Raw genomic sequence first — 17969 nt, 5'->3', positions numbered from 1 at the left:
GCATTAGGAGCACCTCAACTTTATAATAGAGATGTGTTAGGAGAGTGAACAGTGAAACAGGAACAAGATAAGTTTACAAACAGTAACGCTGGATTGCACACATGCTTCGTTTCCTGTGAATCCCTCGTTCATGTGAAGGCAATCTGAACGGCGGACCCCGCCACAAACAGTGAAAACTGCTATATAGAGAGGAATTTACAGAAAATGCACGGATCATGAATCAAATATGTGGTTGGACTTAAAATGAGGAAAGAGGAAGGTGACAGCTCTTTAAGTCAAGTCAGAATGGTTAAGACATGTGAAACAATACAAACTAACAAAACAACCCTTATGAATGGTTATTATTGATTAACCCATCGCTGAATGTAAAGTCAGCATGCATTAGAAAACTTTTTTAATTTTCTGTTCACAACAAAACTAATCCTTGTATCGCAGTCCTGACTTTTCAGCTGTGATAGTTACTAAGCACGATTTACTATTCTCGATAATCAGCACAGGATTTATACTCAACATGCACACACTGTTTCACACTCTGAATTTACTGCTCCTAACTGTTTTATTGCTCCGTGGAAGTTTTTAAAGCCCTTCAGAGAGCAAGGATTAATCTTTATCTGTGACAAACGAACATTTTAGTGGCGACTTTAGCTATTTATGCGCAATTGATCAAATATTAATGCTCTATCTCATCTGTCTTTCTGTACCTCGTTATTTTGTTTTTCTTCTCTCGCTGACTTTTTTCACTTGATTTCTGTTCCTCTCATCTTTCTATCCCTTATTCTCCTCTCCCTCCCTACCTCTTATTCTCATCCCACCTCTTTTTCTCGCTCACTTTTTTTTAATCTCTTCTTCCTACCACTTTTGTCCGTCTCCTTCCTCTCTCATTATCCCCCTCTTTTCTCTCTCTCTCTCTCTCTCAGTGTGCCCAATCTGAACAGTGACCTGTTTGATCTTCAGCCGGCCTTCATCCCCGCTGTGCAGAGCACTCCTTCAATCTCCACCGCCAACAGTGCCTGGGGAGGTACGCTACCTGCGCACGCACACACACACACACCTGCATTTACACATATATGAAGGTAACAGCAGGGATGCAGACATGCAAATAAGGCAGACACCTGTCTACACGCACACATGCAGATAAAGATAGAGAGACAAATGAATTTATGTCTGAGCAAAAAGTCAGTGTATCATTCTTCAAAGTGTGTTTCTGGCATTCTGGGGATAAATATTCCCTCTGGCCAGTCATTCACATGTCTGCCCATCCATCTGTCGAGCCATTCATTTGTCTTTTTATGTAAACCATCCATCCACCCACCATCATTCCCTCCTTTTCTTCAGAAGCTAATGTTGCATGACCCAGCCGGTGTCTTGTGTAGAGTGTGTAGAGACACAGTTAAACGTGTTTTTGGGCGCAGGTGTTTTCACTGTAAATGCTCACAGTAATTTGTAATAATAAATCCTGTAACCGTGTGCTCAGACTCAATAAACCAGTCCGAGGAAATGTCAGCCAGGATTCAACCACCATCTCTTCGTTTTCCTGTTTGTCAGTGTGGAAAATGTAGAAGGCAGAAATGCTGAGCAACAACACTGACTTTCACAGGATGTTTTTCCTCGGATGTCTGGGGAAAAAAAAGTTGACGTTACAGCTTAAGATCAGCTAGCTCAAATCAAAAAAGCAGCACAAAGATGCATCTGGCCGCACTGTTAACGCGGAGTATTACAAGCTTTATGACAGAGGATTAAGCTAAAGCCATTTATAAAGAGTTTGGCCAGACTTCAGAGTCTGAGCTACTTCGTACCACAAATGTCAGCCCCTTATGCCATCAGTGGCTCTGACACAGGAGCCTGAGATAACTGTCTCTGTTCATTTCTCAAAAATAACACAAAGGATGCTTACCTTAGTGAACGGCCATGGCTGTAAATGTCTGAAACACAAACGTAACGTGGATTGGATTAGATGAGAAGATTAATATGGCTCTTATAGATATCTGTTAAATATGAAGATACATACAGCAGCCGGTTAGCCTAGCTTAGCACAAAGACTGTAAACAGAGGGAAACGGCTAGACTGGCTTTGTCTAATCTAACTGAATTCACCAACCAGCACCTCTTGAGCTCACTAATTAAATCCTAATCTATACAAAAGCCAAAGAGGAATCCCGGACTATTTCTTGACTCTGAGGAATTGCAAGGCAGGGAAGTTACTGTGCTTTACCAAATTTGTTTGGTGCATAACCCCTTGTAAAAACGGCAAGTTGTTGTTTTTACACTTTCATACAAATAAAACAATGTATAACATGTTATTTAGTGAACTTTAGAGGTGCTGGTTTGTGCTAAACTAAGCTGATGCGTGTAGCTTCATATTTAACAGACAAATGATAGTGATATCAGCCTTCTCATCTCATTTAGTCATGGCATATGTTTCACAAGTAATGTAGTCCATGGCAATATTCCCAATAAAACATTTTTACGTGTACATGAAAAGCAATGTGGTAGTCACAGTAGAAACCGGTGATTCTTACTCACAAACTCTAGTAATATACCATTTTCTATCTACTTTTAAATCAATTCTAGATCATCTTTACGAATCACTGTTTCTTCACAGCTCAGTCGTATCAGTTGCATCACGTCTGTTTTTAGATACTGTGGTGTATTTGCCGTGTATCTTCGTTTGGTCCACAAAGACAACCCCTCTCTGAGGCTTCAAGCCCTAATCCCCAACAGGGATGTGGATGAAGACAAAAAAACAAAAAACAAAAGGTGCCGTCACTGGATTTGCTCGTGCACAGGCTTAACTCTCCTCTGAAAGCCCGACATCCTCGACAGCCTGCACAGAATCTCAAGTTACTAAGCAACAACAATGGCAGCACGCCGGAGACTGTAATGTCCATGTTCCTAATCTAATAGGATTAGTTTAGCGCTAGGTGGTGGAATCCTTACTAGAGCAAAGCCATGATTTCCATCGAGGATAAATCCCAACACGATGTATGTATCTACAGTTATTTTAAAGCTGTGTCAGATAAAAGCTAGCCCGGTTATCTTGTGCAGTTTAAACATCCAAACTGGGTTTTTAATCGGTCATATTTAACTGCATCCCTCAGGAATGGAGAGCCAGCCTCTGCAGCAGACTGCCCCAGCCATGACTGTAGATTTCGATGCTGTGTTTGGGAATAAGGCCGCGCCCAGTAACAACGGCCCACAACCTGCAGCCGGTAAAGCCCGCTCTGTCTGACTGTCCAGACAGAGCCAGACTGAAAAACTCAAACCTTTCTATTTTTTTTTTCGGCTTTGCTGGCAGCACAGGCGTAGCACTTAACTAACCCTCTGACTAGATCCAGCATCCTGTGATTGTTCCCGCTACTGGGTGGGTGTTTGCAGCTTTCTGTAGCTCTGTCACACGCCTGTTGTTTGACTTCTTACATAAAGTCTAATACTGTAATGACAGCAACTCTAACTCTACAACGCAAGTTCACAACCCAGATTCAGGGGGATCAGTTAACTTTCTATTCAGATGGATGTTTTGAGAAATAGATTTAAAGCCCCTGATCTCTTTCAGTAATAGTGTGAAGTTTAGGGTATTACGCATCAGTGTACACATTTCCTACTTGATAGAGTTAACTGATCCTAGTCCTGATTTTCCTCAGTAACTCGTCTTTTCTTTCAGGGTTCCTACGCAGGTCAAATTCTACAAATATGACAAATTAAACAAAACTTTGTTCAGATGATGAACCTAGAAGGAGAGCCGCTAGTTATTTCCAGTACATTTTTAGCGATACGTTATTTGATCACCAACCAAAATCTTCCAATCCATTACAAAAATAAATGTCTAGAAGTCCTGAATGGAAAAGACAATATGTAGGAACCCTCCCTCCAACTACTTCAGCTTCTCTTGTTGTGGTTTCCTGCCTGTTACGGTAAAAGCTTTAGACTCGATTGCTCGTAAGTGTTGCAGGTCTGAGACTTTGGCTTAGAGCCCTCTTATTAGCTCACTTTCTTTTAACCTCTCAGCAACTGACACAGTCAATCTCTGCGCTTCTCAACCCGTTTGGGTCCCAAGACACTCCTGCAAAGCATATCATTTTAAGGCACGGTGAGTTATCGACAGCTCCAAGGCACGGCAGATAGGAGCGGCTACCTGCAGAGGTCATCTAAAGACTATTTTCATCATAAAGGGAGAAAGAAGTTCAGTAAGCAGTGAAGGTTTAAACTGCAATAGTTCAGAGGAAGTTACAGCGTGGGCCTTTTAAGATTTATTTTTGATTCATTTAAAGAGTGAGTCGGGTTATATCAGATTGTCAATAACAAGCTGTGGGAAGACCAACAATGAATTGATCCTATTAACAACAAGTATTGTCTTTCTAGCAAACGCCTTATGTAACTATTTCCTGTGTGTGTCATAGAGCTACACCGTTACACAAACACCGTTAAAAATGATGATCCATGAGCCACACTGTTGCCCTACGTGACATGTGGCTTCACCATGATGAACATGGATACTGTAGTTTCTTATTTTTAGATTCGATCCCACAGTCACTGTCAGTGTATCTGTACAGCAACACGATTTACTCCTGTATATGTAATGTTTGCTAAAGACTACAGTCCCCAACTGTTTTAGTAACTGATTTAGTCTTTTTTATAGATTTACATCATCAGTAGGACCTAGTGGGCTTGGGGCTGAGTGCCACATATGGGCGAGGATAGTCGGAAAACTACTGAGAGGCGTACTTCTGGATTGTTAGTTGGGGGAAAAATTTGAATTTTGCCAGAGTTATCCTTCACATTTCTGTGAAAACAATCCCTTCATCCCAGAGTTTTCTCTGGTGTACATAGTCATTTATATAGCATTTTAATCTATTTAATTGTCCTTATTTGCCAATAACTGATAAAGCATCTATCAGTTTCTTTCTCCAAAGTAAGGTCTCACTCTAACGGCGCCAATCAATCAGCATTCAGGGGGAATTTTCCAGGATTAATCAGCCAGCTGTTTCTCCCCAGCAGGCACTGCACATGCCGCTCAAACTCGTTTGTATGACTTGATCAAAACAGTATTATCAAGCGCTAGCTCACTAATCACAAATCTGGAAAAGGGCTGTCTTAAATCCTCCAAATGGACACCAAAAGTATTAGATTTTTCAGGCAGTAAGAATGAATTATTTTGTGAGGCATTACTGTCACGTTGTCATCATCATTAGGAGCATTATTTGTGTTATTTGCATTATTTGCCCGAGCATTACTTATTTCGGGTTATTTTTATTTTATTTATTTTATTTTTTTTATAATGTTCTGGTCCAGAGTGCAGGTTCTGTTTAGGGGCAGCTGATTTCTGGTAATCTAGTTTAACTATCTCTTCTGCTCTGCTTACAAGTAACAGTGGAAAGCTTGTGGCTCCAGTGTGCAGCACTGGTTCCGGCTCTGGACAGACTAACTTCCTTCTATTAATAGTGCCTGTATTGAAGCTGCCACTACAACTACCAATACACAATCTGGGCAACTGGCAGCATCTCACAAAACTCCCTCTGTATATGTGTGTGTGTGTGTACAGCTATTGTACTGTATTTCTGTGTTTCCTTCTGAGTGCGTGCGCCCATGCGTTGTCTGCGCATCGCTCTGCGTCCACGTGTGTCCTTAAATTTGTTAGTGTTTATAACCATGTGTGTCTGCGTCTGTTCGCATGTCGTCTGTCATTTTGATTTTGCTCCGTCCCATCTGTCTGCTTCTGCTCGTCTGTGTTGTTTGTTGCTGTTCACACCATTCCCCTCTCCTCCCTCCCTCTGTTTGTTTCATCTCTCTCTCTGTATTTGCCTCATCGTCTCCCCATCACACTTCACAAGGCAAGAATCACCCAGGCAACTCCTTTCCATCTGCTCTCCTCCTCCTCTTTTCTCAATCTCTCCTTTCAATTCAAAGCCCTTTCTCCTTCCTCTGCGAAGTCTATCCTTTGTCTGTTTTTATTTTATTTTTTTTTCCACTTCTAACTGATTTGACTGCATACTCCTTTTTATATTGAGGTTTGTTTTTTTTTAAAGGCAGAGCACATTTCATATTTGTGTTGCTGAAGCTTACTGTTTTTGTGATGACTTTATAATCTGTTTTCTGCTGTCTTTTTTGACAGTCCCTGCAATTATTTCTGCCCTTTTGTCTATGCAGACTCTGGAATGCAATTTTGCTTCCATTTTATTTAAATTGCAGATTGCTGTGTTTATTTATGCCTCTTTGTGATTCTGAGCAGATGAATCTCTCTATTTATGTGCTACACAGCATTAGGTACCTTTTTATATCTTTCCTCACCTTTGGAGGGAATTTATTTATAAATCAGACTTCATATTTTTGGATTTGCAAATTCTATTCATTTTAATGGCATGTATATGTTTTTTCTTCCCTTTATGCTTTGCTAATATCCGTATCATATACTGTCTCAGTCTGCTCATGGTCAATTGGGCTGCAACTAATGATTATTTATAAAGTCTATTACTTTATTACTATAAATATACTATTATAGTATATTTTCTCAATTAATCTATTAGTTGTTTGGTCTATAAATTGTCAAAAATGTCGATCACTGTTTTCCAAAGCCCAAAATTACGTCTTGTTTTGTCCACAACCCAAAGAGATTCACTTTGCTGTCATACTGGAGTAAAGAAACCGGAAATAGGAGTCTAATCTTACATTTTCCTTCTTATAATAATATGACTAAGTAGCTCTGCACTGCAACACATGAACAGTGCTGTTTCTTTATGTTTTAAATGGATCATCAGGTGGTGTGGATGCTGACGTTTTGACTGCGCTAGCTTTAGCTTCAGTCTGTTAGCACAGTATAATTTATGTAGCCATTAACGTCATTTTTAAGACCCTTTTGCAGGGTTGTCGTTTAAAAATGAGTCAGCTGGAAACATTAAAAAGTCAGCCGGAGATGGTGTAATAAAGCTCTTGAAGCTAAGATTGGTGTAATTAACTTGCTTAAAATCTGCCTGCAACAGATTTTATTTCACCAGACAAAATCAGTAGTCACCAGTTAGAAAGGAGAATCCTGTTGGGGCTGGAGCTTAGTGAACGTTCGGTTCTTGAACTGAAATATTTTTTCATTTTGGGAAGAGGAACTGAGCATCCATCCGCACTCACAGTGGTCGTTAATTAAGGCTTCATCCGCCACATAACTTTAAAAATCCATCCCTGTGATAAAACTTCAAGATTGCAATGTTGCGTATCCCATGTCAGTAAAGGGCTTTAGGTAAGCCAACCTTTTTAAATTTCTGTCACATTTAGTAGTGAGTAACAGATTTCTCCCTCCCAGTGTTTTGGAATTGATCCCTTGACATGGATTTACTTCCTTCCTCCCCTTTGATCTTAAACTCTATTGACTGTCAAATCCTCTGCTGAAACACCTAAGCTAACACTGATAGCATTATCCTCCCAGTTCAATACAACTGTGGTGTGTGTGTGATTTACTGAGAGAGCTTGATTCTTTTTTCCCCACTCCCTCTCTCCCCCTTTTTATCTCTGCCTTTCTTCTATTGCTCTCGTGGTTCAATTTAATTCAGGGGGCTTTACGGGCACACTGGTTTAAGAAACAAAAAAATCACCCACGTCGCTGAACTGTTTTATCACAGAGACAACAATAATGGGAATGCCGTCAGTGGGCAGTGAAATTAGTCAAGAGAATTACAAAGATAGTGGGCAAAACAAGGTTTCCTTCCCCATCTCCTCCTTGCTGCCCTGTCCACTTTCTTCATTTCTTTCTTTGCTTTTCTTCTTCTTCTTTCTGTCTCCGAATGCTTCACCTCCCTCTCTTTTTCTCTCATCTGCCAAGCTAGCAGGAAAAGGGTTTTCTGAATCTCTTGTGTCAGCACCGCTGTCAGACTTACACACCGCTTCCTAACTAAATATTATTCCTCCCTCCTTTTTTTCCACCATCAGCTGCCTCTCTCTCTTTTTTTTCCTCCTCCTCCTGTGTTTTGCAGGGACACTGTACATTTACAGCGCTTGTCTTGCATTCACGTGTACTTGCTCCTTCTTGTTTTGCTTCTTTCCAGCTTTGCATCACCGCCTTCCCATTTCATTTCTGCTACTCGTCTACATGTATTCATTTTTGACCCCTAATAGTTATTTGATAAATTGAGGAAACAATATTGCAAGAAGCAGGGGTTCAGTTCCCATCCATACATACCATTATGTAAAAAATCTACATCTTATCTTGAGGTTACGCTTTCAATCCCCCTTTTTATGCTTGTGTTTTCTACTACCCTTCGCCATGTTGACCTTTTCTCCCACCAAATACACACATGTAAACACACACCTACACAGTCACACCTCCTGGTTCTACCAGTAGAGTAATACTGAGCCATTAGCTGAATGAGTGCTGACATGGGAAGACACACACCACCAGTTTTCCTGCTCTCTCTCATACACACACACACTCTCACACATGCATGTTCAAAACTAATCACTGTTCAGAGTCAGAGTGTATACATGACAGCTACGAACAGATAAATCAATCATCTGGAACGAGTGCTGCAAGCTACTGAGTCAGGGCTTATAAACTCGCTGCTGATAGAATGAGGCTGCTGTATGACAGTAAAAAAAAGAAAGAAAGAAAAAGAGTCTGTGGAGAGTATATCTGCTTTAAACCAGAATCTCTGTCCATGTAGGTAAATGCTAAAGAAAATAGGGCAGGTAAAATTAAATTAACAGGAAGGATAGCGGATAGATTGAAGTTCACATTAAGGATGTACAGCTCAGCAGTATTCTCAGATCAAAACTGTTCAGTTCTGCTTCATTAAAGTGGTCAAATTGTGAGTGGACGATTTTTGAAAAGTTTGGAGTATTAGGCTGAAAGTTGGGTCTGTTCGCATAAGATTCAGGATCAAATTATTTTATTTCTTTTAGCTTCCTTCACCTTAAACACAAATTTCCTTCCCTGTTTTTTGAGTTTTGCTGCTACATTTTGTTCTTCGTTACTGTTGCTACGCCTGCCAAGCTATCTTTTTTCATATAAGTGCATATAAGCCCACTCCAAACTCTTTAAATGCTGAGCATCTTTCTTACTACAGCCCAATGCACAGTTCTTCAACATGTGGAGAAGATTAAAAGATTCACAGGCCTACCGTGCTTTAGGGGCAAGAGTTTATGTTCAGTGTACTCCTCTACTCCATCTACATTGTCTCTTTCCTCTACGTCTGTGTGGTGTGCTCTAACCCCTTTGTTTTGTTTGTTAGCAGCTAGTTTTCAGCTTATTTACATACGTGAGTGCATTTCTCCTCCAGGTTTTGATGCTCTAGGAGACCTGTTGAAGCCTACAATTCCCACACACACTGCACCTCATCCTCCTCCTCCTCAAATGGTCATCCATCCTGGAGGAAAGCTGCTAGCCAACGACCTTGACTCCTCTCTGGCCAACCTCGTGGGCAGTGAGTGTCCTGATCCAAGTGCACAACAAGGGGGAAAAAAACACTAGCTGGATTATCTGTGAAGCAGCATTTTGTTGTTTGAACATTTATGTAATTTACGAATGCATACACACACACTTAGACCATATTTCTTTTATAATCATTCATATTTATTGAGTATATAGATGGATGGCACGCATGCATACATACTTTCCTTCTATCCCTTTCATGTGGAAACATTAAACCTTTTTTCTTTGCCTCTCTCCCCCCTTTTTAACAACCAACCATTCAGTCAATCAATAACCTTTTCTACTTGGTTGGAATCTGTACTCCCTAGCTTGCAAAATTTTACACTTCCCTTCATGAAGAATATTGATTAAACATGTCTGAATGTTGCAAACTAAAGAGAAAAAATGACAAGAGAACAAAGAACCTTATGAAAAACCTTATCTAAGGCTGAAATACCTGCCTCACTGTCTTTCATTTACTCTCTTTCAACCGTGATCACTCAGTTTCTCTGTGGTTCTGTCCCTCCTCAGATCTGCAGTTTGGTGGGACCCCAGCCAAGAAGTAAGTGTCTTGAGTTGTGATGATACCATTTTTAAGTTGTGCTTGTAGTCTAGAGGATTTATCCACTGGCAAAACAAATACACCTCCCTGTTCTTTTACTGTTGCCAGCATTCCCACCTACTGCCAACACATAACTTTTAACTACTTAAACTCAAAATCAAATTTATCATGAAGTATTTTATTGCTTTGAACTGCTTAGTGTTAAAGGCAAGAGGCTGCAGTACACGGATTCACTCGTGTTTCTGCCGTATTTGCAATATTTGTCTTTAAATAAATTCATGATGCGCCTCACAGGGTTTAAAACATAAAAGAAAGTAAAAAGAAAGACATGGTTTTTGGTGTTTGAGAAATTGGCCTCAGGTTGAGCAAGAAAAAAAAGAAAAAGCCTGATGGTGTGTTTGTGTTGTTGCTCTGCTCGTCCCTCACCAGGCCAGATATGCATTGGAGCCAGCCCGGAGAGAAGAAGCTGACCGGGGGCCAGAACTGGCAGAATAAGACCATGTCGACCACACAGTGGAGCCCCGCGCCCATGGCCCCGCAGCCCATGCCTGTGCAACACGTGGTAAGGAGACAGAAACTCGCACTGAGCACGCAAACACACGGGCAGAATGTGACCCATGTGGTGCGGTGATTGTACACCAAGAGAATCTGCCCTGAAAGGATCCAGCAGAGGTCTCTGAAAGTCCTGCGGTTTATTACAACTTGGATCTTATTTATGTAATTAAGGTGGGCGGTAATAATAACATTGAACTAACCGCCAGTCAGACGATCATTTCCTGTGTAAAGAAGTATTATTACCGACATTTTGGGTGCACTCACTTTCAGTTTTCCCTCCGAATAAATGGGTTTAGATAATTGATAGTAAAAGTAAAATGTTGGCATGTCAACAATCTGCCTGATTGTTTTAATGCACATGCACTTGTGGAGATGTCGCTGTTCCGAGAACTCAGAAATGATGGTCAAAACTGAGAATAAGACCCAAGTTGTAAAAGACCAGGATTATCCTTCATGAGACTCAGTCGAGGTGTCTGTAAGTCAAAAAGTGTGTCACTGGATGATGTTCTGGCTCTTTAAAGTAATAAGTAAATTAGATAAATAGTAAATTTTAATGTAGGGGCTGCTTTCTAATCATTAAAGGAATAGTTCGTCATTCTACTACTCTCTTGATGAGAGTTGGATAAGAAGATGAAGATCACTCATCACTCTGTCTACTTAATGTAGACCAGCAGCCGGTTAGCTTAGCTTAGCATAAAGCCTTGAAACAGGGGCAAACAGCTAGCTTTGCTCTGTGAAATGGTAACAAAATCTGCCACAAGAGTGGTGTTGATCTTCACCTCTAACACTCTACAGTAAGCACATTTCCCAAAATGTGTAACTATTCCTTTAGCAGTGAAAAATCAGTGTAGCTGCATAGAACATGAGGTTTTCTCTTTCCACTTATCTGCTAGTGGAAAATTGTTAAGTTAACATGACTTGCGGACACCTTGCTATTGAAATATCAAATCTAAAGTTGTTGCAGTCCGCACACTGAATGCTGTCTGTGTGCATGTGAATGTTTTGTACTTTGTTGTGTCCCGTATATAGATGGAAGTCTTGGTGCAGTGTGTAGCTGCCTGTGCATGCTCTGTGTGTGTGTGTGTGTGTGTGTGTGTGTGTGTGTAAGTGAGTGCTGATCTTGGCAGCGCTTGATTGTCCTCCTGATCTCTGGACAGCAATTTCTGGCTGACGAGGACAAACTGTCACTAACTCTCCGCTTCCTCTCTTTCTCCCTTTTTTTTCTCTCTTTGCTCTCCTGTTGGTCCTATGCTTCTTTCTTCCCTCACTGTCCCCCCTCACCCCTGCTGTCATTTTCTCTGACCTCTCCTTTCCTGTCCTGCTCGTCCCTTTCATGCATTTCTTCCATCTGTTTCTGCACTGTCATCCACTCGTCTTCCTTCCCCTCTTCGCCCGCGTTCTGTTTTTATCACGTCTCTGTTTTGCGTCGTCATCTGCTCGTCCTGTTTTCGCTACACTGCATTTGACATCTGCCCGTCCGTATTTTGACCCCTCATTCTTTTTTTTCTCTGCTTTTGTTTCCTTTACTTGTTGCTGTTGGTCCTCCATCTTTGCCTACGATGTGGTTCTGACCTTTTTTCTCTCTTTTTTTATGTGCTTTCTGTTGTCTTTCTATCATTCTTCCTTTTTTCCTTCCTACCCTCCTTTCTTTTTATGCTAATCCTCACTTTCTCTATTGCAACAAATCACTCCATCCTTATTTCTTTTCCTCATAATTCTCTCATTCCATCCCTTTTTTCTCTTGCACCTTTTCTTCATCTCTTATCTCGTTAAATCCTTTCTTTGCTTCCCTCTTTCATCATCTCCTCGTTTTCTTGGATTCTCCCTTTCACTCTCACATTGTCACTTTCTCTCATCCTCTGCCTTCCTGTGTCTCCTCTGTTGCTTCATCTTTGCCTCTTTCGTCCCACTCTCCCTCCCCTCTCCATTTTCTCTCCGTCTGTCTTCTTCTGTGTCTCCTGTCTTTTTTCCCTGTTGCGTCCTGATGCAGAATGGAATGTTCTATACTAGTTATGTAAGTACTTATCCCCGTTTAGTAAAACAAGTCTTAACCAGCTGCTCAATGACTTTTATAATGTGATTCCAACCTCCCTTCTCGCTGTTGTCCTCTTCATCTCTTTCTCTGTCACTCCTTTCTTTCTTTCCCTTTTCGGAGGCAGTTGTTTCTAAAAGATTTTGTTCTTTCCACAAATTTCTTAACATCAGGTGGTGTCTTATTTGTCTCTTGTACATCTTCCTTAAAGGAGGTCTTGTGATGATCTGTATTTTCTTATTGTCATCACATGCCATTTAAAAGACAAAAAACAACAATGAATGTATCCTTTTAATGAGATTTGCCTGTTCATCCAAAGCCTGATATAGACTGTTTCCCTGTGCCATAGAAATATTTGCCTGAAAATCACTAACCCTTGCTGTTGCACTGTTTAATTTCAGTCTACACAAAAGACTCTGTCCTGCAGTGGTAAAAATGGCGCCAAGAAAGCATAATTCAGAATTAGCATGCATATACATGTAAATTTCCTCTACACATATGAAAACAAACTAATTCACACACTATACTGAAAAGCTCACACATACAAGTGAAATGCTTTTTACATACACAACTGAAACACTGTCACACAAACGACTGAAATCCTCTCATACAACATACATTTCACTGGTATGTGTGTGAGGTTTTCGGTATAGTATGTGAATGAGTTTGGTTTGTGTATGTAAGTGTATGCATGTTAATTCTGAATAGTGTCCCTAACAGCCCCTCATAAAATGCACTATATTGTGCCATTAGAGTAATATTTGCTGTTGTTTTAGGAAGTTACTGAGTCTTTAAAAACTGAACTATGTTTGTTGTTTTTTTTAATCTTGACTCAGTTTGTAAAGATCCACATCTATTGTAGGAACAAAGACAGCATAGGGAAGTCAGACAGTATTCACAGACTAACACATCGTTGGGTTTGGTGTTTTTATGGGATTTGTTGACAATACGAAAAAAAGTCAAATCCCAAAGACTTGGGAAACTAACACTAAACTGTCAAGGCATGTTATTGACTGCATTATTTCACCTTTGACTCTCACTGACTAGGCCTGAAAAAACAGTAACTGCCCATAGGGATTAATTCAGTAGCACAATAAACAAAAAGAAATGAAGTCACCGTTCTCTCAGCAAAACAAACAACTGTATTTTTCCCTCCAATACAAAAAGTACATTGTTTGGTCAGCAGTGAACTGAATCCTGCCTTCAATGTACATTTAGCAAGACAAGCAAACACAAAAAAGTGCACCAGCTTTGACCACGAACAAATACAGCTTAGAAAGAGAAAACGTTAATAGAGCTGCTCATTATTGACCCTGAGAAAGAAAATATATCGTCTCTCATAAATATACAAGTCAATAAAAACAGCAAACATAACCTCCATAAGCCGTAACATAATAAATAAGTCATAGCGGCATGTGGCTGTAATATATGACATCACAGGTAGCAGAGCAGTGAATAAGTAGGCTGTCGTGCATCACGCATGATAAGTAACACTCCACACCTGAGATTCTCAGCAGAAGGGCAAGGTTGCAACGGTCTGTGCTCGCTTAATACTTAAAATGCCAGCCAGAAATCCTGCAAAGCCTTCTACTTATTTAACCTCTACTTAACCATGCAGGTCATCTTAAGATCAGAAGTCTGACTTTGCAACGAAAGCATAGAAAGAAGAGAATCACCCTTTTTTTTTTTTTAGAGGGAGATGGCAAAGGGAATAGCAAAAGTTCAGCTCTGAATCACTAAAACTCTGGATTAAAGGCGCAGACAAAAGAGATTTAAAAAAAAAAAAAAAAAGATACACAGGCAGGCAGAGAGAGGAGGCGCCTTAGAGACAGACAGAGGGAAAGAAACAGCAGGAGAGAGGTTGAGCATAAAAACACAGATACAGCCAAACATATGAATGTAATGCATGATGCATGGAGGGCCCGACAGCTGGGCTGAAAGACAGATAGACAAAAATACTGATAGAGAAGGTGTAGTGGTGCATAAACTGTCTCACCTGTGTTTTTTGTATCATCTTGTCATGCTTAAAAACTAAAATAAAGTGATGCCCCCTGTCATTTTGCTCAAGCTGGCATAAAGACAGACAGACCAGTCAAACTCTGAGACAGATGGTTTGCTAACTAAAGCGTGCTTCAGGTGCAGATGATGGGAAAACTCTAAATCTTTAATCATGGTTTCAAATACTAAAACCGCTAACCCACTAGTGTATATCTCTTAAGTGAGCAATAAACAAATTTGACTGATGAATCGAGTCTTTTGCCTTGAATCGGTCTCTCCGTGGCTGCTGGCCAAGCTCTGCTGCTAGAAAAGATCAGGTTGATCAATGGATTTGATCAGCTTTCACAGCCTGCTCTCTGGAGGAATCCTATTGATTACCTCCTGAGATCAGTTCACTGGTTCACCTGACCTGACCAGAAATCTTTTTAGCTTTAGATCTCTTGGCAGAGAGTCACTTCCTAAACTCCCTTGGAAAGTACATGTGACATTTGGCTGTGACGGTAATTTACATTTGCTTTGGTTTCATTTTCAAAGCAGAGTTTCAGTTCTCAAAATACGAACTTCTCAAAAGAGGTAATACACTAAGGCCTAAGATCATCACAGCATTTTGTATGTTCAAAAAAATGGTCATGATCTAAAAATGCTGTCAAACTGTAAATAATTTTCATCAAAACACAGTCTGCAGTGCTCATTTCTTTAAGATTATACAAGTTGGATTGATACAAGATTTACAAGCAGCTCAAGGCTGAAAAGCTGCAGACTACATAATTTAATTTACTGGATATATTGTATTACTGTAAATGTAGATAAAGTCTTTTGTCAAGATGCTGCTGAGGCAACTCCTCTGTCCAAAAGGAAATGACAATAAAAAGTCATCACATGTGTACACACAGAAATATTAATACACATGTTTTAGATTCAGTGTGACTTGCACGTCTCAATGATATCATTATAAAGAATAAATCCTCTTCAAAACCGTACAGAACGATGGTCATTTTGACTCCAGAACTTACGGGGAAATCATCAGGTTTTTAAGTTTATCCAGCGATACTTGTATGCACATCCTTAGGTACATTGCAGACAGGAACCGCTAATAACTAATTCTGCATACTTTAATGGTGTCAATTTTCCTTAATGTAAACAAATACTGGCAAAAGACTACTCTTTGCTGCTTGAATTAACTGTTATTTTTGTTATGTATTTCAAGCATGGAAGTTAGTAGTATGTCACAGTGATACTATGATGTTTCAAAGCTACACTTTACTGTAACAAACACTGAATTCACTGTGTGAATAGTTTCTTTATCCTTTTCTTTCACTACTGACAAGAAAATATTGCTAGAAATTGTAATTAAATAAAAGAAGGAGAAATTCTTACAATGAATGTAATCCATTATTTGCACATTGAAAAATGAGTTAAAACAATTGAAAAATCCTGAAATATCCAGACTCTTTATGGATCAACCTGCATAACATGCCATTTGTTTAAAGCATTGATTAATGCTTTGTTGCATAAGTAGCAATTAAAGGATAATGCTAGTGTTTTATTTTTCTACGTACAAATCTAAACCCACCATTGTATTGCCTTGATGAATGTAATCCATCATTTGAAATAATGGTGCTACGGTAATATATGATTTCACACAGCTAATTACTGCATTTAATGGAAACGCTGTACCTTTTGCACATGTGCACTGTAATGTCCTCCAGCTGGAGACTTCCAACTCTGACAGAGTGGAGACTGCTTTCAGTGCTCTCTGCAATGATTGAAGCGTTATAAAGTAATGCTGAGGAAAATGCCTCAGTCGTCTCATTTACGGTGATGGATTAGGTTCGTGAAGGCAGCAGTGCGTTTCTGCAAGCTGTTTTTAATGGTTTTTTTTTTTAAAACAGTGGGAGCCTGCGACTTCCGGGTGAGCAGGTTGACTCGCAGCGGAGCAAACAGTCACAACTTCTGACTGCAGCAAATACTGAATAACTATATGTGGTGGGGGGGGGTGAATCACACTGGTATTATCCTGCACATGCTTGCAGGTATTCCCAAATCCCACCGAGAAGTGCAGATCCTTATTTGTTCTATTAGAGGGAAGTTGTCTGCCTCTGCGATATTTAACTTCACACACTGAGATTACTGCAGGTGATAGATAACTCATTTAGCATCTCTTAATGTTAACATTTCACTTCTACTGTTGTGCACTTCTACTGTTGTAAACGGATTTTCCTCCTTGACATTCACTGTGATGCACCACGGACACTCAAATGACCAATGTGTCGAGCAGCGATTGGCTGCTTAACTGAGGTTGTGCATGGGTTGTAAACGACGGCTACAAATTGCCCGTCACGTTGGATTTGAGGCCCATTCAGCCATAGAGGATTTGATTTGGGGAGTGCGGAGGGCAGGCCTAAACGCTGTCCTACTGAGCCACCCCTTTTAAAGCCGTGGTAATGATCGCTCCCAGTGGGATTCCTCTGAGTACCCCTGCATGCTGTACACACTTCATCCACATTAAATGTATTCTCCTCACACATGCCTCAGTCTAATACAGACAGATGAGACACTTGTCAGACAAAAGACACTACAGTTGTCTAAATGTTCTGGTGTTCGTTTAAGTCCTTATAGCTATACTACGCTCCGGCAACCGCAGTAGCTTTGCACACCTGCAGGCTGACACAAGCCATAATATGTTTGACCCAGGTGTGTTTTTGGTCATGTTGGCAGTGACGTCCTGCTTCCCCCCCTGCTTTAAGCTGATTCCAGTCCTTTTCTGCTTCACTTCTAGGCTCCAGCTCCCATGGCTTTTCCCATGACCACACCGCAAGTGCCTGTGTATGGAATGGTGAGTGTGCGCAGATGCGCGTAAAACGTGCCGTTCATGTGCATACAGTCACACACGTTACTCACGTACATGCACATTAAGGCTGCAGCTAAGGATTATCATTATTAAATTCATCTGTAGATTTTTTCTTTTTGGTAAATTGGTAAATAATTTGGTCTGTAAAATGACCAGCAGTTCAAAACCAAAAGATATTCAGTTTACACTTACACAGTTCACAAGTGACAAATCCTCACATTGTTTGGCTCTTTTGCTTGTTGATCAATTCAAAGGATTAGTTGATTTTTTTTCTCTCTTGATTTTCTTTAATTAATCAACTCATGGTTTTAGCTCTAAAGGCCTTTTCACACGGGAAGCAATTTACACACCTCGTAATTCATTTTCAAAGGCGTAGCAACAAGCGTGCGTGTTCCCGCCAGAAGTCGTTCCGTGGTTACAATCTGTTGAGCCCCTTTCCGTTTACTCGCTGAGCGCTTGTCTCGGTCGGTGTCTGTTCACATGAGAAGCGCAGAGCGACCCACGCAGTGCCAGGCGACTCCGCAGGCGGAGTGTCGCTTCCCGTGTGAAAAGACCTTAATCCCAGAAGCTACTGAAGTGCCCGC

At 40.5% G+C, this 17969-nt stretch overlaps 1 protein-coding gene across 7 annotated transcripts in view; it reads left to right on the top strand.

The window, feature by feature from the left end:
* si:ch211-200p22.4 (phosphatidylinositol-binding clathrin assembly protein) overlaps positions 1-17969 on the top strand; it is an 81043-nt gene that overhangs the window by 56242 nt on the left and 6832 nt on the right. For 5 of the 7 annotated variants that reach the window (XM_038731240.1, XM_038731243.1, XM_038731239.1 and 2 more), the window contains exons 12-17: positions 918-1018; positions 3098-3208; positions 9257-9400; positions 9919-9949; positions 10379-10511; positions 17314-17370. In XM_038731240.1, the coding sequence (XP_038587168.1) occupies positions 918-1018; positions 3098-3208; positions 9257-9400; positions 9919-9949; positions 10379-10511; positions 17314-17370 (577 nt within the window). The remainder of the gene's footprint in view (positions 1-917; positions 1019-3097; positions 3209-9256; positions 9401-9918; positions 9950-10378; positions 10512-17313; positions 17371-17969) is intronic. The other 2 variants (XM_038731244.1, XM_038731242.1) reach the window with 2 other exon arrangements.

This window comes from Micropterus salmoides, unplaced genomic scaffold (assembly GCF_014851395.1).
Source record: "Micropterus salmoides isolate LMB-PRFRI ecotype aquatic unplaced genomic scaffold, ASM1485139v1 Ms_hic_scaffold_2, whole genome shotgun sequence".
Classification (NCBI taxonomy): domain Eukaryota; kingdom Metazoa; phylum Chordata; class Actinopteri; order Centrarchiformes; family Centrarchidae; genus Micropterus; species Micropterus salmoides.
The sequence above is the reverse complement of the archived record's forward strand: the minus strand, read 5'-3'. Positions and strand labels throughout refer to the sequence as shown.